The sequence below is a fragment of the Episyrphus balteatus genome, chromosome 1, assembly GCF_945859705.1.
Source record: "Episyrphus balteatus chromosome 1, idEpiBalt1.1, whole genome shotgun sequence".
Classification (NCBI taxonomy): Eukaryota; Metazoa; Arthropoda; class Insecta; order Diptera; family Syrphidae; genus Episyrphus; species Episyrphus balteatus.
In genome coordinates, this window is record NC_079134.1 from 67,032,254 (window position 1) to 67,057,688 (window position 25,435).

Genomic DNA, 25,435 nt, shown 5'->3' on the forward strand with positions numbered 1-25,435 from the left:
ATATTTTTTTGCAAAGAATAGGCAATATGGAATATTTCACGATTTTTCCACAAAAAAAAAATCTCACCTGGAGGTAAGACTATGTTATCCATATGTTTTTTGGTTCGCTGAAACCAGAAGATTTGAAGTCTATTTCGCCCTATCACGCTTTTTCGAAAAAGATCTTCTTTTCAGGTTGCCTGTGAACTATTTTTGAGTTTATCTAGAAAACCTGACGTGATAGAGGGACTTCGAATTCATTTCAACGACAAAAAAAAATATTATTTACATATTCGCATCCCCAGGTCAGAATTTTTTTTCTGCTTGCCCAAAAAATACTCTGTGACAGCCAACAAAAAAAAAGCTGAACTGGAGATGCGACTTTCAACCCAATGTTTCCAAAAATGTTTTTTTTTTTTGTCTGTGTTAACGTACCCTTAAACAAAATCCCCGACGAAACAATATTTGGCATCACCAAATATTGTTTCGTCGTGTTTTTTGTGGCGGGCAGTTGGCTGCCCTTCCTCCCTTTTTGTCCGCCATTTTATTCAGTCATTACTGACATTAATTTTTCCTCATTCAATCTTTCTCCTCCACTGGCACAAGTTCGCCCTCAATAAAAATAAAGTAAAATTTCAACTCAACAAAAAAAAAAAAAGAACAAGGAGACAGCAGACAACACCCCCATTTAAAGGGAATCATCTCTGGGCGCAGCAGCAGCAACAGCGACACCAAAGTAGGTACTCCGTTTATCGATCAGATAAACATTTGTTCCATCGAGCCACGGATTTGTGCTCCACCGCCTACAAAATTACCTATTGGTGTCCAACATAAGCGAAGTGCTGCGACCACACCCAGAACCACGTGCACGCACTTCAACAAAATAAGAAAAGTGCATAACGTCGTCGCTTTAGTCGACGAAACGCTCAAAAATTTTCAAAGGCTCTTCTGAGGGCCACAATAAAAAAACAAAAAAAATCTAAATCACCACTGCCTCGATTGGTGCAACGGGAAGAAGGAAGTTTTTTGAAACGCCATTGTTGCGATTGGCGCAACGTGGGAAACACAATCAGCATCCTCATCAGAACCAGTTGCAGTCAACCTAAAAATTCATCAAAAATATGTACAGAGTAAGTTAAGTTTTTGTGGTTTTTTTTATATATTGATTGGCATATATACATATATAAATACATAGGAATATACATAGATAATACCTACATTTAATTTTTCAACGCGAAAAAGTGGCGTCACACTCTTTCTCTTTCTTTCTTATTGTATCGCGATCTCGTTTGTTGAGATTTTCTCCAGTCACACCAGGTTATTTAACTGGACACAAAAAAAAAAACGCAAAACGTTTTCAAAAAGTCATTTCATTTTTTCAAGGTTCTTTTGAGAACCAAACTAAAAATACTTTGTGCTGCTCGTGCTCCCAACAACGGTAAAAAATTTTGGTGTTGGCATTTATAGCGTGATTTTTAATTTACAGTTTTTCTTTTATTTGAACTGTTATTCATTTTCGGTACAGTTTTGTTTTTTCTCAAATCATATTCTTGTGCTGGTCCCTAAGTTCTTTTGGGATTTTCAACGCTTTTTTTTATAAAATATATGTACAGTTTCCACATTCACATGAAATATTCAAGGTTCTTTGTGAACTCATAAATTATTTCACATTATTTTTAAAATAATTCTACGAATTTACGATTAATTTTCAAAAAAAAGTAAAGAAACTTAAAAACAACAAATTTGCGATAAATTTTCTTGGGGAATTTAAACATATTTCATCTCTTTTTGAAAAGTTTTTTTTTTTTTTAATCTTGAACTTGTGCATTTCTTTTAACTTTTCAAATATTTTTTTTCTCGAACAACGCCGATAATTATCCACGTTTTCACCCAATTCGCTCTCAATTTTCAAGGTTCTTTTGAGAACCCTCGCTTTTCTCAATTAGACTTTGAAAAATTCTTTTGTTTGAATTATTTTTTTGAAAGTTTTTTCAAATTAATTCTGAAAACGCAAAAACTTATTAACGTTTTCACTCAGTCGCTCTCGCTTTTCAAGGTTCTTTTGAGAACCCTTGCCTTTTTCAGTTATACTTTGAAAAATTCTTTTGTTTGAATTGATTTTTGAAAGTTTTTTCAAATTAATTCTGAAAACGCAAAAACTTATTCACGTTTTCACCCAGTCGCTCTCAATTTTCAAGGTTCTTTTGAGAACTTTCGCTTTTCTCAATTAGACTTTGAAAAATTCTTTTGTTTGAATTATTTTTTTTGAAAGTTTTTTCAAATTAATTCTGAAAACGCAAAAACTTATTAACGTTTTCACTCAGTCGCTCTCGCTTTTCAAGGTTCTTTTGAGAACCCTTGCTTTTTTCAGTTATACTTTGAAAAATTCTTTTGTTTGAATTGTTTTTGAAAGTTTTTTCAAATTAATTCTGAAAACGCAAAAACTTTTTAACGTTTTCACCCAGTCGCTCTCAATTTTCAAGGTTCTTTTGAGAACCCTTGCTTTTTTTCAGTTATACTTTGAAAAATTCTTTTGTTTGAATTGATTTTTGAAAGTTTTTTCAAATTAATTCTGAAAACGCAAAAACTTATTAACGTTTTCACCCAGTCGCTCTCCCTTTTCAAGGTTCTTTTAAGAACCCTTGCTTTTCTCAATTAGACTTTGAAAAATTCTTTTGTTTGAATTGTTTTTGAAAGTTTTTTTTCAAATTAATTCTGAAAACGCAAAAACTTTTTAACGTTTTCACCCAGTCGCTCTCAATTTTCAAGGTTCTTTTGAGAACCCTCGCTTTTCTCAATTAGACTTTGAAAAATTCTTTTGTTTGAATTATTTTTTTGAAAGTTTTTTCAAATTAATTCTGAAAACGCAAAAACTTATTCACGTTTTCACCCAGTCACTCTTGATTTTCAAGGTTCTTTTGAGAACCCTTGTGTTTTCTCAATAAGATTTTGAAAAATTCTTTTGTTTGAATTTTTTTTTTTGAAAGTTTTTTCAAATTAATTCTGAAAACGCAAAAACTTATTCACGTTTTCACCCAGTCGCTCTCCCTTTTCAAGGTTCTTTTAAGAACCCTTGCTTTTCTCAATTAGACTTTGAAAAATTCTTTTGTTTGAATTGTTTTTGAAAGTTTTTTTTTCAAATTAATTCTGAAAACGCAAAAACTTTTTAACGTTTTCACCCAGTCGCTCTCAATTTTCAAGGTTCTTTTGAGAACCCTCGCTTTTCTCAATTAGACTTTGAAAAATTCTTTTGTTTGAATTATTTTTTTGAAAGTTTTTTCAAATTAATTCTGAAAACGCAAAAACTTATTCACGTTTTCACCCAGTCGCTCTCAATTTTCAAGGTTCTTTTGAGAACCCTCGCTTTTCTCAATTAGACTTTGAAAAATTCTTTTGTTTGAATTATTTTTTTGAAAGTTTTTCAAATTAATTCTGAAAACGCAAAAACTTATTCACGTTTTCACCCAGTCGCTCTCAATTTTCAAGGTTCTTTTGAGAACCCTTGCCTTTTTCAGTTATACTTTGAAAAATTCTTTTGTTTGAATTGATTTTTGAAAGTTTTTTCAAATTAATTCTGAAAACGCAAAAACTTATTCACGTTTTCACCCAGTCGCTCTCAATTTTCGAGGTTCTTTTGAGAACCCTCGCTTTTCTCAATTAGACTTTGAAAAATTCTTTTGTTTGAATTGTTTTTGAAAGTTTTTTCAAATTAATTCTGAAAACGCAAAAACTTTTTAACGTTTTCACCCAGTCGCTCTCAGTTTTCAAGGTTCTTTTGAGAACCCTTGCTTTTTTTCAGTTATACTTTGAAAAATTCTTTTGTTTGAATTGATTTTTGAAAGTTTTTTCAAATTAATTCTGAAAACGCAAAAACTTATTCACGTTTTCACCCAGTCGCTCTCCCTTTTCAAGGTTCTTTTAAGAACCCTTGCTTTTCTCAATTAGACTTTGAAAAATTCTTTTGTTTGAATTGTTTTTGAAAGTTTTTTTTTCAAATTAATTCTGAAAACGCAAAAACTTTTTAACGTTTTCACCCAGTCGCTCTCAATTTTCAAGGTTCTTTTGAGAACCCTCGCTTTTCTCAATTAGACTTTGAAAAATTCTTTTGTTTGAATTATTTTTTTGAAAGTTTTTTCAAATTAATTCTGAAAACGCAAAAACTTATTCACGTTTTCACCCAGTCGCTCTCAATTTTCAAGGTTCTTTTGAGAACCCTCGCTTTTCTCAATTAGACTTTGAAAAATTCTTTTGTTTGAATTATTTTTTTGAAAGTTTTTTCAAATTAATTCTGAAAACGCAAAAACTTATTCACGTTTTCACCCAGTCGCTCTCAATTTTCAAGGTTCTTTTGAGAACCCTCGCTTTTCTCAATTAGACTTTGAAAAATTCTTTTGTTTGAATTGTTTTTGAAAGTTTTTTCAAATTAATTCTGAAAACGCAAAAACTTTTTAACGTTTTCACCCAGTCGCTCTCAATTTTCAAGGTTCTTTTGAGAACCCTTGCTTTTTTTCAGTTATACTTTGAAAAATTCTTTTGTTTGAATTGATTTTTGAAAGTTTTTTCAAATTAATTCTGAAAACGCAAAAACTTATTAACGTTTTCACCCAGTCGCTCTCCCTTTTCAAGGTTCTTTTAAGAACCCTTGCTTTTCTCAATTAGACTTTGAAAAATTCTTTTGTTTGAATTGTTTTTGAAAGTTTTTTTTCAAATTAATTCTGAAAACGCAAAAACTTTTTAACGTTTTCACCCAGTCGCTCTCAATTTTCAAGGTTCTTTTGAGAACCCTCGCTTTTCTCAATTAGACTTTGAAAAATTCTTTTGTTTGAATTATTTTTTTGAAAGTTTTTTCAAATTAATTCTGAAAACGCAAAAACTTATTCACGTTTTCACCCAGTCACTCTTGATTTTCAAGGTTCTTTTGAGAACCCTTGTGTTTTCTCAATAAGATTTTGAAAAATTCTTTTGTTTGAATTTTTTTTGAAAGTTTTTTTCAAATTAATTCTGAAAACGCAAAAACTTATTAACGTTTTCACCCAGTCGCTCTCCCTTTTCAAGGTTCTTTTGAGAACCCCTGTATTTTCTCAATAAGATTTTGAAAAATTCTTTTGTTTGAATTTTTTTTGAAAGTTTTTTCAAATTAATTCTGAAAACGCAAAATTTATTTACGTTTTCACCCGATCATGTCACATTTAGACGATTTTATTTTTGCGGCAGATTTGCTTGTCAAATTTCATGCTTCGGCAAAAGAAGTGCCTGAAACCAGCCATTCAATTACGACATTAGAAGCTCGAAAATCAGAACTCAAAGATTTATGGAATAGTGTCAAAGAGAAATATGCTCAATGTGCTCGTTATATCCCTACTCTAGAGGAAGAACCCCTCGATATGGATGCAATAGAATCAAAGTACAGAAACAGCAATGAAACTTATGTGAATTGCTTAGGATTGTTTCTTGAGTTCCAAAACAAACTAAAACCTGACCCTGTTGTTGTTAAGGAGTTTACCACTGTCAATATGCCACAGAAATCCGGGTCCTCTCATTGTATCAAATTACCACCATGTGATACCGATGTGTTTCGTGGTGATTATATCTCCTGGCCTGCATTTCGCGACATGTTTGATGCGGTTTATATTCAACACCCTAAGTTAGGTGAAGTGGAAAAACTATTCCATCTTCGTTGTAAGACAAGAGACGATGCATTTAGGACTGTCAGTCAGTTTCCTTTAACAAATGCTAGTTTTGCACTTGCCTGGGCAGCTTTGCGTGCCACATATGAGAACACTCGTATTCTTGTGAACAACCAGGTCAAAAACATTTTTAACTTGCCTACAGTTCACGAAGAGAGCGCAAAATCTATCCGCAACCTCCAAAGTAAAATCAATGACTCTCTAGCAGCACTTAAAGCTCACCTTGTCGATACCAAAAATTGGGACCCAATCCTTGTGTTCGCCTGTTGCAATAGGCTACCTAAAACAACACTTTCTCTTTGGGAACAATCTTTAGAAGATCCAACAAAGGTACCAACTTGGGAAAAGTTAGACAAGTTCTTAAATTCACGATTCCAGACGTTAGAATCTATTTCAGACACCACTTCTTCAAAACCATTATCACAAAATTTCCAAGTCACCAAGAAAAACAATTTTCAAAAGCCTAGCAAAGTCAATACTTTTCTTGCGAAGGCGGGAGGAACTAAGTGTAAAATTTGCTCAGCAGAACATACTATTTATGAGTGTCCTAAATTTTCGGCATTACCAATCCAATCCCGAATCGAAATAGTTCGAGAAAAGAAGATGTGCAATAATTGCTTAGGCACTAGTCATCAAAAGGCTACTTGTTCAAGCAAATATTCTTGCAGTTTTTGCAAGAAAAGACACCATACACTTCTGCATCTTGCCAATCCCACTCCAGTTAAAAATCAAAATTTAAATCTACAGTCCACTACTCAATCACAAGCTATTCAAAATCCTCAAATCTCGGCCTCTTCGCAACCATTTATTCCTCAAGCTGCATATCAAAATTTCATGGTGACCTCTAGAAAAAGAATTCTTTTGGCTACTGCCTTAGTGAATATAGTAGGACTGGATACAGTGTATACCGTAAGGGCACTAATTGATCCAGGTTCCGAAGTATCTTTCATTTCGGCAGCTGTGCAAAAACGTCTGAATTTGCCATATATCGACAAAAATTCTACAATTTCTGGAATCAGTGGAAATCTCTCTATCACTTCTAAGAAACTTTGTTCCTTTTTAATCACTTCTGCTAACCCCCCTCCAGTCACTGTTTCAGCAAACGCCATTGTGCTTAAAACACTAACTAACAACCTCCCAAATTCATCTTTCTCGGTAGTAGATCCTACCATTTTTGAAGGCCTTCAATTGGCCGATCCAACGTTTAATAAGTCCTCTCAGGTGGATCTTCTGATTGGTGCCGATCTTTACCCATCCATCATCCGTAATGGCATTAAACACATTTCTAACTCACTACTTGCCCAAAATACTATGTTCGGTTGGATATTGTCGGGGCCAATTCCAGAGTCATTTCAATCATTCAACATAACAGTAAACAAATCATGCCAATGTAACAATGAAGTACGCAGATTCTGGGAATTAGAAGAACTGCCCTTTACAATTATTCGTTCTAAAGAAGACTGTTTCTGTGAAGAATTGTATAAAACAACCACCTTTAGACGCGCTGATGGTAGGTTTGTTGTCCGACTCCCCTTTAAACCACAAACTTCAAAGACTGGTTTAGGTTACTCTAGTTTTATCGCCCTAAAACAATTTTCTAGAACTGAAAAATCTCTAGCCTCAAAAGAAAATTTGAAATCCCAATATTCAAAAGTCATTTCTGAGTACCTTTCTCTAAATCACATGAGAAAGGTTACTCCATTGGAGCGTATTGAAGAAGGTCAAGTAAAGTCATTTTATTTACCGCATCACGCGGTAATAAAACCAGAAAGTACTTCGACAAAAGTACGTGTCGTCTTCAATGCGTCCAATGCCTCGTCAAACGGTGTCAGTTTAAATGATTTATTGTACCCTGGCCCGATTTTACAACAAGACTTATTATCGTTAATCATTCGCTGGCGATTTTATAAATATGTGTTTAATGCGGACATAGAAAAAATGTACCGGCAAATTTTGGTCAACCCACGGGACACTCCATTTCAACGAATTCTTTTCCGCACTTCTCCTCATTTAGAAATTGAAGATTTCGAACTCCTCACTGTTACTTTTGGCGTAAATTGCGCCCCCTACTTGGCTATCCGTACCCTACTTGAATTGGCAAGAATTGGAAAAACCGATTTCCCTCTCGCGTCAAATATACTTCAGTCAGAATTTTATGTTGATGACGTTTTGTCCGGCGCTCATAATATTCATTCCGCTATGAAAGCTCAATCTGAACTTATCAGTCTTCTCGATTCAGCAGGATTTCCACTCCGGAAGTGGACTTCTAACACTCCCTGTTTACTCGAACATTTGCCTCGAGAACATATTTTGAATGAAAATTTTTTGAAGCTAGACACTGACAGTAATACAAAAACCTTAGGGATACGCTGGAATGCCAAGGGGCATAATTTCTACTTTTCCATACAACCAATAGTTTTACCCGAAACTCCCACCAAACGAGAAGTTTTTTCTCAAATATGCCGTATTTTTGACCCTGCAGGTTGGCTAGCTCCCGTTGTGATAGTTGCAAAAATGCTCATGCAAAAAATCTGGGCAGAGCATACTGATTGGGACGATCCTCTTCAATCTGACTCGTTTAAAATTTGGAAAAATTTTGCGGAATCGTTAAATGACATAAAACAAATTGAAATACCCCGTTGGGTAGAATATTCACCCTCGTCAGAAGTCCAATTTCATGGTTTCTGTGACTCCTCAGAAAAGGCATATGCCGCCACTTTGTACATAAGCGTTCGTCAGTCTAACGGAACTTTCTCTTCTCACTTGCTCTGTGCAAAATCAAGGGTTTCACCTATCAAATCTGTGTCATTACCACGCCTTGAGTTGTGTGGGGCACTTCTACTTTCGAAAATGGTAAAAATTTACGTTTCAAGTTTCCCTGTCCGCGCATACCAAACCGTTTTATGGACCGATTCGTCCATCGTATTAGCTTGGCTTAAAAAACCACTATGTGTTTGGAAGACTTTTATTGCAAATCGCACTAGCGAATTTTAGAAAATGTAGGAAACATTCCTTGGAGACACGTGAAATCAGCTGAAAATCCAGCTGATTTAGCCACTCGGGGTTTAATGGCTTCAGATTTGAGGTGTAACACCTCTTGGTGGAATGGCCCCTCTTGGCTTTGCCAACCAATCTCTATTTGGCCAGTAATCTCTCCTGTCGCCCCCCTCATCGAAGACCTCGAACAAAAACCAGTTGTTTCCTTGGTAGTTCAAGAACTGTCGGAAGACATTCTTGATCGTTTTTCATCTTTACCCCGTGCTATGCGTGTTATTGGCTACATATTCCGTTTTTTCTATAAATTTTCAAAAAGGTCGATACACTTCACTCGATATTACTGCTGAAGAAATGCAATTTGTAAGAACACGTCTAATTTTAATCTCTCAAAAAAGATATTTTCTAAAGGAACACTCATTGTTGCAAGAAGGTAAACCCGTACATCCCAAAAGCTCACTAATATCATTCAATCCATTCTTAGACTCCGATAATCTTCTTAGGGTCAATGGTCGACTATCTCAGTCAGATCTTTCCTACAATGAAAAACACCCACTCATTCTGCCTCATAGTGCTAGATTTTCGTATCTTCTCATTCAATTTATTCATGAAATCTCTTTGCACGGTGGCAATTCCTTAATGTTACGACTCTTGCGTCAAAGTTTTTGGATCCCTAGACTACAAAATCTCATCAAGCTCTGTATTCGCCAATGTAAAACGTGTGTTATCAATAAAAAAGCACTATGCAAGCAATTTATGGCTGCTTTGCCCCCTGAAAGATGCACTTATTCTCCTCCTTTCACTGTTACAGGGGTTGATTTTGCGGGCCCTTTCGTGATCAAGTTTCAATGCAAGAAATTGCCGTATGACAAAAGGTTATGCCTGTGTATTTGTCTGCTTCTCCACTAAGGCTATACATTTAGAGGCTGTAAGTGACCTCTCGTCTGAAGCTTTCTTGGCTTCATTTGCTCGATTCTCTGCAAGACGGGGCTTGCCCTCACAAGTTTATTCGGACAACGGTACCAATTTTACTGGTGCCGATACATTTCTACGTAAAGAGTTCAAGAAATTCCTCGATACTATTCCCCAAGAAACTCGTGCCGCTTATGGTGTTCAAGGTCTTAAATGGAATTTTATTCCGCCTGGGGCCCCACATATGGGAGGCCGGTGTGAAAAGTTGTAAGAAACACCTCAGAAGACTAGGGACCAGTGCACGATTTACATTTGAAGAATTTTCCACAATTTTAGCTCGAATTGAAGCTTGTTTAAACTCGCGTCCACTTTCATCCATGTCAAATAATTCCTCTGACATCTTGGCATTGACTCCAGGTCATTTTCTTTGTGGACGGCCGCTGATAATGTTTCCTGAAAGAAATTTGGAATTTGTCGATTTGTCTTATATTAACCGATGGGAAAAACTTAAATGCCTTCAGCAACAATTTTGTCGTAGATGGAAAGACGAATATCTCAAAGAACTTCATCAACGATATAAATGGCAATCGCCACAAGAGAATGTCCAGGTAGATGACCTAGTAGTGGTTCAAAATGAAATTCTTCCTCCCACTGAATGGCGCCTTGGTCATGTAATACAAGTACACCCTGGTGTCGATGGAAGAGTAAGGGTGGCGACGCTCAAAACCCAATACGGCGACATTAGACGCCCAGTCGTAAAACTTTGTGTTTTGCCCTTTAAATAACAACATCATATTTTATAACATTAAAAATTTTTACATTAATATGTCAATCAATATGTTTGAAGGATTACATAAGCTTTATTAATACTCTTTTTTTTCAAATTTGTTTTTTGGGCGCCTCACGCCGTTAACAAATTTCATTTTTATTTTTTTCCAAACCATAATCATCATAATTTTTTTTTAATTTAATGCTTTAAAATTTCTTTGGCGACTTACGCCAAGGGGGGGCAGTAATGTTAACGTACCCTTAAACAAAATCCCCGACGAAACAATGTTTGGCATCACCAAATATTGTTTCGTCGTGTTTTTTGTGGCGGGCAGTTGGCTGCCCTTCCTCCCTTTTTGTCCGCCATTTTATTCAGTCATTACTGACATTAATTTTTCCTCATTCAATCTTTCTCCCCCACTGGCACAAGTTCGCCCTCAATAAAAATAAAGTAAAATTTCAACTCAAAAAAAAAAAAAAAGAATCCAACTTGTACAAATTATAAGAAGAAATAAACTAACAAAAAAGGAACAAAATTAAATAAAAGTTGTTAAATACAATTAAAATCAAACTAAAGTTCTTTTAATTAGAAAGAAAACAAAGAACACTAAAACGAGAAATTCAACCACGAAATAAAAAAAAAAGAACAAGGAGACAGCAGACAACCACCCCATTTAAAGGGAATCATCTCTGGGCGCAGCAGCAGCAACAGCGACACCAAAGTAGGTACTCCGTTTATCGATCAGATAAACAGTCTGCAATGACCTTTTTGTAAATAAGTCTGATCTGCTCGGTCTTGTAGAAGAGCTTAAATCTTTTTTGACCTTTTTGCAACGAATACCAAATATTAAAAATATCAACTCGCTTGATCATACTGCTTCAATGGAACAAAAAATTGGAAATCAGAATTTACTTCGGGTCAAAATTTTAAGGTTTGCGCCAATCTGCGGTCAAAAAGCCATACATATTCTGAAAGAATAAAAGATACTATAAATTTTGACGTATTAGTTATAATAACCTTCATTTATCGGAATTTGCAGTTTTGATTCTTTCGAAAATCACGAAAAATAAAAAAACACACAAAGATAGATTCAATCATGGAAACTCCAAGTCCATATGTGCGACCTTTAGTACTTCTTAACAAATCTAAATCCTTTTATTTCTTGTGTGATGAGTGTAATCATTAAGATAAATATTACATTGTTTCTAATGTTCTTTAAAATATTAAGATGATGAGAAACTACAAAACTATTTGTCCTTTTAAAGTGAAAAAATATTACAATAAACAATATTTCAAACTATCCTAAAATTTTGAGAAAGACGTATAAAACCAACTGCAATCGTTTGTCCACCTCGAGTTCTTCACGTATACAAAAAATCATCGTTTGTCCACCCTCTGTTTAGGAGATATTCCAAAAAGAATTTTTTATAGCAACTCTCAAAAAAGTACGCAACTCTCAAAAAAGTACGCATACACCACAGTGTACCGCTACTGAAAATGACAAAGCCCCCAAAAATTACTTTTCTTCAAAAATTCAAACGGCAATCGTTTGTCTACCTCGAGAAATGGATACAAACAAAAAATTATCGTTCAGGAGATATTCAAAAACCAAAATTTGTACTGAAAAATTCAAAGTCCCCTAAAATCTCCAAAAAGGACCCCGCACATTTTGTATGGGGAGTGGCCCTCGGTGAAATTGTCTGAAATTCTAGTATGTTGTTCTCTTTAAGCCCTTGATCAAAAGTCGATACGGTAAGAAAGTCGAAAAATGGACAGTTTTCAAAATAACGGGTTTTTTCCGATGACTATCTCAAACCATTGTAAAGTAATAGTAATTGTCTACATTGTGTTTTGCGCTATTTTTAGTGTAATCCATAGGTTTTTAAAGTCGCTGAAACCGAATCCAAAGTCCATTTTGCCCCATCACGTCAGGTTTTTAAGATAACCTCAAAAAATGTGACAGCCCCCAAAAATTTTGTTTTTAAACTTGGAGTGCGACAGTGCTAAATATATGTTTTTCGGTTAACTAAAACCAGACTCGAAGTCTATTTTGCCCTATCACGTCAGGTTTTCGAGATAACATAAAAAAAAAACGAATATCTTTTTTGAGGTTATCGCGAAACCCTTTAAAAAGGTTTGAGATTATCATCGGAAAAAACCCGTTATTTTAAAAACTGTCCATTTTTCGACTTTCTGCCCATAACGACTTTTGATCAAGGGCTTCAAGAGAACAACATATAGCCCAGTCGGGATGTACAAAAAATTAAGCTCAAATGGAAATAATTAGATCGTGCAACTTTTTTCATAGGACGGTAGAGGGGATCACTGGGAGCTTAAAACCAGTTTTTCGGGAAAATCGACTTTGTGCTTAAGCCGCCATCTTGGTTTAAAGGTAAAACACGTTGTAGTGAATAACTCGCCCATTTTTGATTTTTGACAAAAACTATGTATGTAAAACTTGTAGAAAATTTTATTTTCTATAACTTTTATGTCAATAAATTTTTCTATATGACCCATATTTTTCGAGTTAATTTGAAAAAACTATACCCCTACTCAGCTTATACTTTATACCCGCTTTGATTATAGATTTTAAGATCAACGCAATATGGGAGTGAATTATATGTTTTTCGGGATAATAAATCTAGTTGCAATATTAGTTTTTGCAAATTCCGGAAATTTTATAAACAAAAGGAACTATCTCAAAATCGGTAAGTGTCGTTTTAAACAAAATTAGTAAATATTATAATTGATGTCTAGCAAGATAATTAAGTCTTTGAATTTTTCAAATCGGCTCATTAATGCCTGAGATATGACCAATTGTTTATAATAAAAGCTTAAAAGAGAGAGTGAGTTACAAACAATTGGTCATATGTCAGACATTAATGAGCCGATTTGAAAAATTCAAAGACTTAATTGTCTTGCTAGACATCAATTATAATATTAACTAATTTTGTTTAAAACGACACTTACCGATTTTGAGATACCTAGTTCCTTTTGTTTATAAAATTTCAGGAATTTGCAAAAACTAACATTGCAGCTAGATTTATTATCCCCAATAACATATAAAAACACTCCCATATTGCGTTGAACTCAAAATCTATAATCAAAGCGGGTATAAAGTTTAAGCTGAGTAGGGGTATTGTTTTTTCAAATTAACTCGAAAAATATGGGTCATATAGAAAAATTTATTAAGATAAAAGTTATAGAAAATAAAATTTTCTACAAGTTTTACATACATAGTTTTTGTCAAAAATCAAAAATGGCCGAGTTATTCACTAAAACGTGTTTTACCTTTAATCCAAGATGGCGGCTTAAGCACAAGGTCAATTTTCCCGAAAAACTGGTTTTAAGCTTTCAGTGATTTCCTCTACCGTCCTATGAAAAAAAATTGCACGATCTAATTTTTTCCATTTGAAATGTTTAATTCGACTGGGCTAATACTAAAATTTCAGACAAGTTCACCGAGGGCCACTTCCCATACAAAATGTGCGGGGTCCTTACTTTTTTCAAAATTTCAAATTTCTGTCGTTTGTGCACCTCGAGTTGTTTACATAGTATTGAAGTGCCGTATACGCCATTTTTACATTTTTGGGAAATCGCATTTAAATGTTCGGAAGGTAATTGCGAAAGAACTAACCGCTGGTATTTTTTGATATTTTAGTATGATATATAATTAAAATGTGTCTTTTATATACCTGTGATTGGACATCTGCAATTCGTTTAGTTTTCCAAATATTTAAATTTTTGTCCAAAATGAGTTTGCCGTATACGCCATGAAAATCAGAAGTTTCTTTTTTCATATACTATACACGTACGTCAAAAAAAAACATAACGTACGTCAAAACAATTCTCAAAATTTTCTTGCATTGCATGAAAAATTTGACGTAAATGCCAAAATTTCTTGTTTTTGTCAAAACAATAGTGAATATCTCGGCAACGAAAAAAGATAGTAAAAAACGGATAGCAGATTTGAAAAGAGCAACTTCGAAAACATACGACTGCATACCTAGTTCAAAAAATGCAATTTGGCGTATACGGCACTCCAATACTAGGGCGACGATATATTAAAAATCGTCGTTTGTCCTAGTCTTAGAGCCGGCAGCATGTTATATTAATTTGTTACCATCATACGGTTATACCTAACAGAAAATAAGCTATTAGGTTTTTATTTGAAAAATGCATTTCAAAATGCTTCAAAGCGGTCTGGCGGGAAAGCTGAAAAAAACGTCTGGCACCCACATTTTTCAAATCAAGCGATTTTTTATGATTTTTTGGTGTATCATTTACTCGGTTAATACCTAGCAAAACAGCAAAAGTTGATTTTTGACTGCACTTTGGATGCGTCTGGCAGGGGGAAGGCTGAAAATAGCTGGCTCAAGCTTATATTTTCTAGACCTGGAAAAGACATAGAATATTAATTTGTTACCATCATACGGTTGTACCTAACACAAAATAAGATCTTAGGTTTTTTATTAGAAAAATTCACTTCAAAATTCTTTAGAGTGGTCTGGCGGGGGGAAAGCTGAAAAAGAAACTTGCGGTACCCACAGTTTCGAAATCAGGGGATTTTTTATGATTTTATGGTGTATCATTTATTCGGTTATACCAAAACGCCAAAAGTTGATTTTGTACTGCACTTTGGATGCGTCTGGCAAGGAAAAACTGAAAAAGATCACTGCCAGACTTTTTCCGTTGACATACTGTGGTGCATATCTAGATATGTACACACTCGAATTTCGGTTATACCAAAACTGCTAAAATATGTTCCCGGCTCTCGGTCTATCCACCCTACGTTTAGGAGATATTCAAAAAACAAATTTTGTACTGAAAAATTCTAAGTGCCATAAAATCACCAAAAAAAAATTTACAGAAATTTAAGCACTTATTTTTATTCAAATAACAAAGCACTTTCTCATTACTAGGTTAACTTGAACTAATTATATGAAAAAAAATCAATTTTTATCAAAAATTCAAACTGCTGTCGTTTGTCCACCAGAGATCCAAATGAGTATGTTCGAACCTGTTCGAACAATTTCAATTTTTTAAAATGATCGTTCGTGCTCGATCGTTTTCTCTCTATACTCGTAAATCATCTTACTCATAAACAAAAATACTCACAAACAAAACCATACAAATTGTTTGAACTCATGAGTATACTCGATCCTCAATACCCACGAACAAAATTACTCGTAAACAGATCGACTGTTCATAAACACTAGGCTTTACTCGAAATGATCGAAAGTTCGAATGTGATCGAAAAATCATGAACAGTTTGAACAATGAAAACAACCACTTCCAATTTCTACGTCCTATAGGTACCTACCTGTTGCATATTTTTTTTTTTTTATTTAGGTTTTGAGGGTTGGTTGTTTGCTGCAATAAAAGCAGGTTATTTTAATTTTACAATTGTGGAGTTTATCAATGACTGAGTAAATAAAAAAGTAATTAGTCGTTAGGTAACAATACAAAAGGGGTAGTGGGGAATGCCCAGTTAATTTTTGCAGGTAGGTGCGTAGTAGAAACATATCCCTAAAAAATATGCAATAATAAGATTTGGGATGATTGTTTTTAAAACAAATTACTATTTTTTCGGGTAGGTATATTGGGAAAATTAAAAATTAGCATGAAAGGGTTAAAGGGAAAGTTATGAATGAAATATTTTAGTTCAAAAGCTGATTTCTTCCGAGAACAATATTTAAATAGTAATCTTCTGAGTTCATTTAAAAATAAAAAAAATTATCAAAACAAAAAAAAAAAATTATTAAAAAACAACGACAACACATACAGTAATAAATGATACCATTTCCGAAAGGCAAAATTGAACATTTAATTCTAATTTTTAAATCAATAGGTATATTATAAAATTTTAAAAATTCATTTTATACTATTTTTTCCAGATTGGAATTTTAATAAAAAAAAATTACTAACACAGAAAACTGCCTCAATTGATTCCTTATCGAACCGTGAAAACTATATGTTTCTATGTCTTCTAGTTTTTGAGAAAATTGATAAATTATTTTATCAGATTTTTCTTGTTTCAAATTTTTTTTTGTTTTTATTTTTTTTTATTTTTCAATTTTCTCAAAAACTAGAAGACGTAGAAACATATAGTTTTCACGAAAATGGGTAAAAATTTGACGAAGCTAGATTTATTTCAATGGGTGAAGGTCAAAAAAACCGTTTTACGCCCCTAACTCCAGATTTTTGGGGTGTTAGAGACTTTTTAAATACCGTTACGTAATCAGTGCGACTAGCTCTACAAAAGGTGATAGGTCTCCGCTCGCGTATATTTTGAGTGTTACACCGTGTTATTTTTTTCAAAAATTCAAATTTCTATCATTTGTCCACCTCGAGTTCTAAACGTACATCAAAAACCATCGTTTCTTCACCCTACGTTTAAAAGATATTCAAAAACCAAATTTTGTACTGAAAAATCGAAAAAAAATACGCACACCTCAGTGAAAATTTTAAAATCCTCAAAAATATCTTTTTTTCAAAATTTCAAATTTCTGTCGTTTGTCCCCCTCGAGTTGTTTACATATATCAAAAATCGTCGTTTGTCTTTTTTTCAAAATTTTTATCGTTTGCCCACCTCGAGTTCTAAACGTACATCAAAAATCATCGTTTATCCACCCTACGTTTACAAGATATTCAAAAAATAAATTTTGTACTGAAAAATCGAAAAAAATACGCACACCTCAGTGAAAATTTAAAAATCCTCAAAAATTACTTTTTTTCAAAATTTCAAATTTCTGTCGTTTGTCCACCTCGAGTTGTTTACATATATCAAAAATCGTCGTTTGTCCACCCTAAGTTTAGGAGATATTCAAAAAACAAAATCTGTACTGAAAAATTCAAAGTTCGCTAAAATCTCCAAAAATTACTTTTTTTCAAAAATTCAAATTTCTGTCGTTTGTCCACCTCGAGCTGTTTACATATTTTGGTATATCAGATTTTTGGTAATCGTCTAAAAACAAAATTTGTACTGAAAAATTCAAAGTCCCCTAAAATCCCCGAAAATAACTTTTTTTCAAAATTTCAAATTTCTGTCGTTTGTCCCCCTCGAGTTGTTTACATATCGTGGTCCTAGTATTGAAGATCCGTATACGCCATTTTTACATTTTTGGGAAATCGCATTTAAATGTTCGGAATATAATTGCGAAAGAACTAACCGCTGGTATTTTTTGATATTTTAGTATGATATATAATTAAAATGTGTCTTTTATATATGTACTACATGTTATTGGACATCTGAAATTTGTTTAGTTTTCAAAATATTTAAATTTTTGTCCAAAATGAGTTTGCCGTATACGCCATGAAAATCAGAAGTTTCTTTTATTCATATACACGTACAACAAGAAAAAAACATAAACGCCAAAATTTCTTGTTTTTGTCAAAACAATAGTGAATATCTCGGCAACGAAAAAAGATAGAAAAAAAAACGGATAGAGGATTTGAAAAGAGCAACTTCGAAAACATAAGACTGCATACCAGTGGCGAGGCGTGAATAATTTCGAATGGTAAGTCGAAGAAAAATTAGTCACCAAGAAATTCAATTTCAGGTAAACCTAATTGATATTATTTCGTATAATGCATTTCTGCGGGGTTGGGGTCGAAATTCTGTATGTTGCAAAATTCTGTATTCAAAATACTGTATGCCACAATACTGTATGTCAAAATTCTGTATGTGCAAAATGCTGTCCGAACAAAATTCTGAAAGTCAAAATTCTGTATAGCAAAATTCTGTTTGGTCAAAATACTGTACTTCAAAGTTCTGTACATCAAAATTCTGTATGCCAAAATTCTGTAAAAATGCTGTAAAAAAATATCGGTTTGATAATGTAAAAAAGTGCGCGCGCACTTTTGTACATTATCAAAACGATATTTTTTTACTGCATTTTTACAGAATTTTGATATACAGTATTTTGCCGTACAGAATTTTACAAAACAGAATTTTGCATGTTAGTATTTTGTTCATACAGTATTTTGACGTACAGAGTTTTCTATTTACAGTATAATGACATACAGAGTTGTGGTCTTACAGTATTTTGACCCCACAGAATTTTGTCGCACAGAATTTTGACAAGCAGAATTATGACCCGCTCCCATTTCTGCGTTTCAAGCCATGAAGTTAAGCAATTCAAACCAATTGTCAATTTTTGTTAATAAAGTTTCCATTAAAAAGTGTGCAAAGTTCTACGCTTTTCTGCAAGAACTTTTTCGAAAAATCAAGCCCACTTTTATTAATTTGAATTTATAAAAAGTGTTTTTCTAATGTTTTTGATTATCTTTTCCTTGAGAAAAAGAACTCTCCACACCGACAGAAGCAACAGTTATACAGGTGTATACAAAACTTAAGGTAAGAGCGTCCTTAAACTACAACTTTGTTTTCTTCATAAAACTAAACTGATTAAAATTATTTGACTCCTCCAAGAAAAAATAATACCTATAAAGTTACAAACCATACTTTTCTAAAGGATTTTTCCGAAGTAAAAATTGCTTTTGACTATCACGTTTTTGAAATACTTGAATAATAACTAGCTGAAAACGTTATTTTTGGGTACTTTTGAAGAGGCATTCTACCAACGTGTATTTTTTTTTAGAAAATTAATTATTGAATCTCAAAAAATCATCATATTTTATACATATTTTATTGTATAAAATTTATTTAAAAATTAAAATTAATTTTTTTCGAAGATAAATATCTATATATTGGAAATAAAAAATTATAATATTTCAAAAACTTAGACCTTAGGAGTTTGCAAATGACAATTTGTGACTTCTAAATTCAGAACACTACCTAAAGTCGATTAAAATCATAATAGCATAGTTTTTGCTCTCGACTTTTTCGACTTTTTTTTTTGATTAAAGTCATAATCAAATTACTAAATCTTAATAATAAGTCGGAAAGAAGCGTGTTATTTTCTTGCTGTATACCTATTTTATTCCTAGCTGATTTTTGTCTTGCTCTAGTTTTGTGTTTGTTTATGGAGTGAGTTGAAATGCAGATAGGTGATGTGTGTAGAGTAGAAATGAAAGCAGAGTTCTTGAAATAATGTTGACAGCGTGTTGATTTAAATTATATTCATGTTCAAGAAGTTTATGTTGTTAAGTTTGAGAATTTCAAAAGGTAAGACGGAAATAATCGAGTTATATGAACCCTTCGCCACTGCTGCATACCTAGTTCAAAAAATGCAATTTGGCGTATACGGCACTCCAATACTAGGGCGACGATATACCAAAAATCGTCGTATGTCCACCCTACGTTTAGGGTGTATCTTTTTTTAGTGATTTTTGGTAAGCTGTTTCTCAATGAAAAATAATCGTATCATGACAAAATAAAAGCATGTGAAATCCTAATTTTTCTTTTTTACGATTTTAGAAGTAAAGATTTTATTTTTCAAATGGTGAAATAGAAATAGAACTATCCCAACATCACAATTTTCCAAATTTATTTTGTTCTTATTTTTCTCTTAAGGAAGTGGGACATTTTTTTTTTTATAAAATGATAATTATTTTTTGAAAGGCTATTCATTTAGCTTATCTGTTTTTTAAGATTGCATTTTCAGTCATATAAAAAATGCAAGAATACATTTGAAATAATCATTTAATTTTCTAAAAAAATAAGTCAATAAAAAACAATTTTCCTAGAGAAAAATTAAAAACTGTCAAACAAATTTTTGGCTTTTCATACCATTTTTGGATACTTTTTTTCATATAATTAGTTAAAGTTAACCTAGTAATTCGAGAGTGCTTTGTTATTTGAATAAGAATAAGTGCTAAAATTTCTGTAAATTTTTTTTTGGAGATTTTATGGGACTTTCAATTTTTCAGTACAAAATTTGTTTTTTGAATATCTCCTAAACGTAGGGTGTACAAACAACGATTTTTAGTATTTGTAAACAACTCGAGGTGGACGATTGCCGTTTGAATTTTTGAAAAAAATAAATTTTTGGGGACTTTGTAATTTTCAGTAGAGGTACACTGTGGTGTATGCGTATTTTTTTGAGAGTTGCTATAAAAAAATTCTTTTTAGAATATCTCCTAAACAGAGGGTGGACAAACGATGATTTTTGTTATACGTAAAGAACTAGAGGTGAACAATCGATAGCAGTTTAAATTTTTGATAAAAATTGATTTTTGGGGATTTTAAGGGAATTTCAATTTTTCAGTGCAAAAGTTTTTGAATTGCTTCTAAATGGGGGGTGGAAAAACGATAATATTTGATATGTGTATAGAACTCGAGGTGTACAAACGATTGCAGTTAGTTTTATACGTCTGTCTCAAAATTTGAGCATTTTAGACGATTTTTCATTTTTCATCCTATAAAAAAAAAGAATTTGCTCTAAAATTTTTTTGAAGGGTGGACAAACGAAAATTTTGGGTGGACAAACATGGACAAACGGTGGGCAAACGAATTCGACAAATTTGGTTCAAAAATTTTGAGATCGCAGTTCTGGCTTCACGGAGCTCCATGATGCAGCCTCTTTACATGACAGAAACTTTACATCACTAATAGAATCTGGACTGAGAATAGTTGATGGTCAACGAACTACAGGGTGTCCGGTAACGGTAAAAAATGGATAAGCCTGAAATGGCTTATAGCTTAACTTAAGACTGTACTAAAACCAAACAGAAAAAATTTCTATCGCAACCAGTTTAGAAAATATTAGCTTTTTTTCGTTCAGTGTATTTTAAATTTCATCATCTTTCGTTTTCGGTTACCACAACCACGAATGAATGAATTTTATAAATTTCTTTTTTTTTATAATTTTTTACAATAATTGACTTCATACATGAGCATTCAAAAAAATTTTCATATCTGTTGCACTTTTTCTTTGAAAAAATATTGAAATTCGTTTTTCGATGCAAAATGTAAAAAAAATATTTTTTTTAGTGAGAAAGCACACTTTTGAATTGGTACCATTGCACACAATGGAAAATTTATGCATTTTTTTTAAATGCATACAAATGTTATACATACTAAGAGAATCAAGAATAAAACAAACTTTCATCATATTTACCATGGAATATTTAATTTTCATGGCAAACTTAAAGAGCTTGCTTTTATTTTTCATTGAATTTTCATACAAATTAAAGATTTTAAGGAGGTATGTAGGTGAATAAGCAAAAGTATGAAAAATAATTGTGCAGTTTGTGATAAAAAGACCAAATTAATAGGATTGTTAAAACAATATATAACCCTCATTTTAAGATATTGGGCCACTTCCTTCCAGATGGAATACAAGGTGGCCCAATATCTAAAAATAACTCTTATATTGAGTACTACCAATGACGTAAATTTCATGCTTTTATCACAAAGTGCACGATTGAGCTGTTTTTTATTGCTAAGCAGCCTAACTATAGGAAGTTATTGGTACCAAAGTGAAAAAAAGCCCATTAATTTAAAAAATTCTTTTAACTGTAAAATATATTTTGCATTAAAAAAAAAAAAAAATAAAGTTATTTTTTTTATAGCCACTATTCAACGGTTATAACATATTTTTAAAAAGGTATAAAAAAATACATAAAATCAAGAAAAAGACATAGAATACTGTGCAATAGCTTTTTTGAAAGCTTATTTTTCAATCATTCAAATGTTTTTCGATTTAAGTGGTTTTCGCAAATACTTTTTGTGAAAACCCTGAAAAAAATTGTCAAATTTGATATTCAAGTTATTTTTTTTACTTTGTAAGGTGGGACTATTTTGAAAAAACCTTATAGCCGCATCAATTTTAATTGGAAAACAATTAATAATAAATTAAATTAAAAACTATTTTAATAAAAAAAAAATAGTAAAAAAAACACTAACTTAATATAACAAATCACCCTGGTTCACGAAACTTCTTATAAAAAAATAAAAAAACAAAAAACATTGTTTATACGTAATCAGTGCATGATTTTCAAAAAAGAATGATTTTGTAAATTATTTTGATAAAAACAAAAAAGCACTTTCTTTAAAACAAAAATCGTTTTTTGAAGTTCAAAATTTCATTAAAAATATTTTAGGCAAAAATTTAGCAAAGGTGTTTATATAGGGTTATAGAGTAATTACTTATCATGCTTTCTCCATTTTTAGACTTGCTAAATATTTGCCTAAACAGAAGATTTTGAGAAAAAAACTTAAAGATGCGTTTTAAAGAATTAATTATTTTCTCATTCAATTTTTAATTTTTTTTTTAAGAAGAATAGTACGAGGGCAGTCCCAGACCTGACAAACATATGGCGCTTTTTGTTTGAAAGAATGACTATGGTAGAGAGTACCAACTTTAGAAAGCTTAAGTTTAAAGTTTGACGACCCTACGTTGTTCAGTACTTGTTTGGCAGCGATTAATAGTGAACCCCTCAGTAAATTTGCAAAAATTGAAAAATTTGGTGAACCAATACTTTCATTTGAAAGGCCTCAGTCCAAACAACATCAACGCGGAGCTAGATTCTGTTCTGGGGGAGTCTGCTCCTTCGTTTACAACAGTAAAATATGGGTGGCAGAGTTTAAACGAGGTCGTACGAGCTGCCAAGACGAACATCGCAGTGGTCGACCAAATGAGGTGACCACGCCAGAAATGGTGAAAAAAATCCACAAAATGGCATTGGGTGACAGTGGACTGAAAGTGCGCGAGAGAGCAGACATGGTAGGCATTTCAAAAAGTACCGTACATCGCATATTGACTGAAAATTTGGACATGATAAAGCTGTGCGCAAGATGGGTGCCGCGATTTCTCAAAATCGAACAAAAACAGCGTCGTGAGGATCTTGCAATCGAGTTCTTGGCGAAGTTGTTAATGTTCCAATTGCTTCATCAGGCACCATATTCACCAGAGTTTGGCCCCTCGAATTATTTTCTGTTTCCAAACTTGAAAAAATGTTTCGGTGGTAAGAAGTTTGCGAAAAATGAAGAGGTGAGACGGCTTTTTTGAGGAGCTCGACGGTTTTCACTATAAAAAGGGTATGGAAGCTATTAAATATTGCTGGGAAAGGTGTATCCAGCTAAAAGAAGACTATGTAGAGAGACAAAAATAATTTTTCCCAATTGTGTGTTTTCTTTGTTAGGTCGGGTACTTTTGGGACCACCCTCGTAATTTACATTCGTCTATGCCTGACATTTTTATTTTATTTTGTTCCCAAATAATTTTGAGTTTAAACAAAAAAAAAAGGACACCTTTTTTATTACTTATTAAAAACTGAATTTTTGCTCTTAAACTCTTAACTTCAACCGCATGACTAAACATAAATCAAAGACTTTGAACAAAACAAATATGCTCATCTTATCAATTTACTGTTAAGTTTAGAATACGTGATCTTTTTTCCCAAAGCTTTAGTTTAAAAAATAACCTTTATATCACAACACTATATGGGGCTGCCCAACTGAGCGACGCACAGGAGGTATACTACTTAATACGAAACGATAACGATAATGAATTAAACGATAGTCACGACAAAGAGCACTTATGTAAAACGAGAAAGAAAAAAATATTTGTTTTGAGGCTCACATGCATTCTAACGCAGACGCAACAATATTATTACACCTAAACAAAAGCGAAAGTCAAACGATAGGTCAATGGCAGTCATAAAGATTAACGAGTATCATTGAAATAAAACGATTATCGTTATACGTAATCCCGTTTCAACGGTAACGAAGTAGTTTCAACGATAATCGTTTTTCAACATAGGGTCCCAGATCAACGCACGCCATAACGAAAACAACTTTTTTAACTTCTCCATAATCATATTGAAATTTTTTTCTGACACGAAACCAATATGCCCTTAAGGGCAAGTACAAATGCCTTATATTGTTTAAATGTTGTTTTTTGTTGTTCCCTGCAATATAAATGGAACAAGGGAGGATGTCTTTCTATTTTCGTTCCAGAATATATATTAGGTACATTTTTATCTTAATTTACTTACAGATATTTTCGCATTTATGTACATTGAATTTACCTTTTGTTCGGAATAATAAGCTCACTTCGAAACATCTTGTAAATATTATCCTCAATTTCGAACTCAAATTTTGAAATACACTCTTCAGTGGTATCTAAAATTAATAACTAACATTAATTTTTTAAGTGTATAAATTGTTAAGAGAACTTACCGTATCCATCAGGATAGTTTTCAAAGAAAAATAGACAGCGCGGAGAACAAAAACGAGGACATTTGCCGAAATACGTATTCGCATTTGAATTTTTTAATAGTTTGGGAAGAAATTTTAGAACATATCTTTCTCTGTAAATATATATATAAAAAAAAAGAAAAATATACATGTTACAATAAAGGATAATGACACCAGCATTTTTTAACAAAGATAATTTCATAATAAAATACACATTGTAGGTAATTCAAAACTCTTTTGATTGCCTCCAGAAGATATAAACAAAAATCGCACATTGAATTAATATCATATTTAGACTCTCAAGGAAATAAACAAAAATCACATATTGAATTGAGATCATATTTTGACTCCCAAAGAAAATAAACAGAAACCACAGAATTGAAAAGTATTTCATTTAAATAAATACCAAAATTGGCGCAGTCGGTAGGATACACAAATAATATGTGTATCCTTTGCAAATAAGAAACCATCGTTCACCTATCGTTCAAGTGTATTATAAAGTGAAAATTAAAATTCAATTTTTTACAAAAAGAAAGAAAATTATTTTAATCACTTATACTCATATAAAAAGTGAAATTAATTCTAAAATTCTGTGAAAAAGAAATCTTTAGAATTAATAACTTAACGATATTGGAAAATAAATTCAGTGAAGAATAAAAACTCTTTAGTACATATAAAGATTGCTTCAGTGAATATAGACCAGTGCCGAAGCCTTGAAAAACATTAAAAAATAAGAAAAAATCATAGTTGGATGAAACCCATTGGAAAAGGAGGTGAATATGATACAAATGAAGCGAAAAATAAATTACGGGCGAGCCGAGTTTGGAAAGTGGTAGGGTTGAGTTTTTAATGGTAAAAAATAGTATACAGTTGTGTTCAAAATAATAGTAGTGCCTGCAACAAAATAACATTTGTTATATTTACGGTGCTTCTATGGTTAAAAATTTAATTTCTTTGATGTCAAAGTTTGTAACGGTCAATTACTAA

The 25,435-nt window shown here is 32.6% G+C and overlaps 1 protein-coding gene across 2 annotated transcripts in view; it reads right to left on the bottom strand.

Annotated features, from left to right (window-relative positions):
• LOC129905675 (nonsense-mediated mRNA decay factor SMG8) overlaps positions 1-25,435 on the bottom strand; it is a 92,407-nt gene that overhangs the window by 36,121 nt on the left and 30,851 nt on the right. Inside the window, exons 4-5 of one of the 2 annotated variants that reach the window (XM_055981216.1) lie at positions 24,431-24,561; positions 24,280-24,373 (exon numbers count right to left, since the gene is read on the bottom strand). The exons of the other annotated variant lie outside the window; for it this stretch is intronic. Coding sequence (XP_055837191.1) covers positions 24,280-24,373; positions 24,431-24,561 — 225 coding nt within the window. The remainder of the gene's footprint in view (positions 1-24,279; positions 24,374-24,430; positions 24,562-25,435) is intronic. 2 annotated transcript variants of the gene reach the window in all.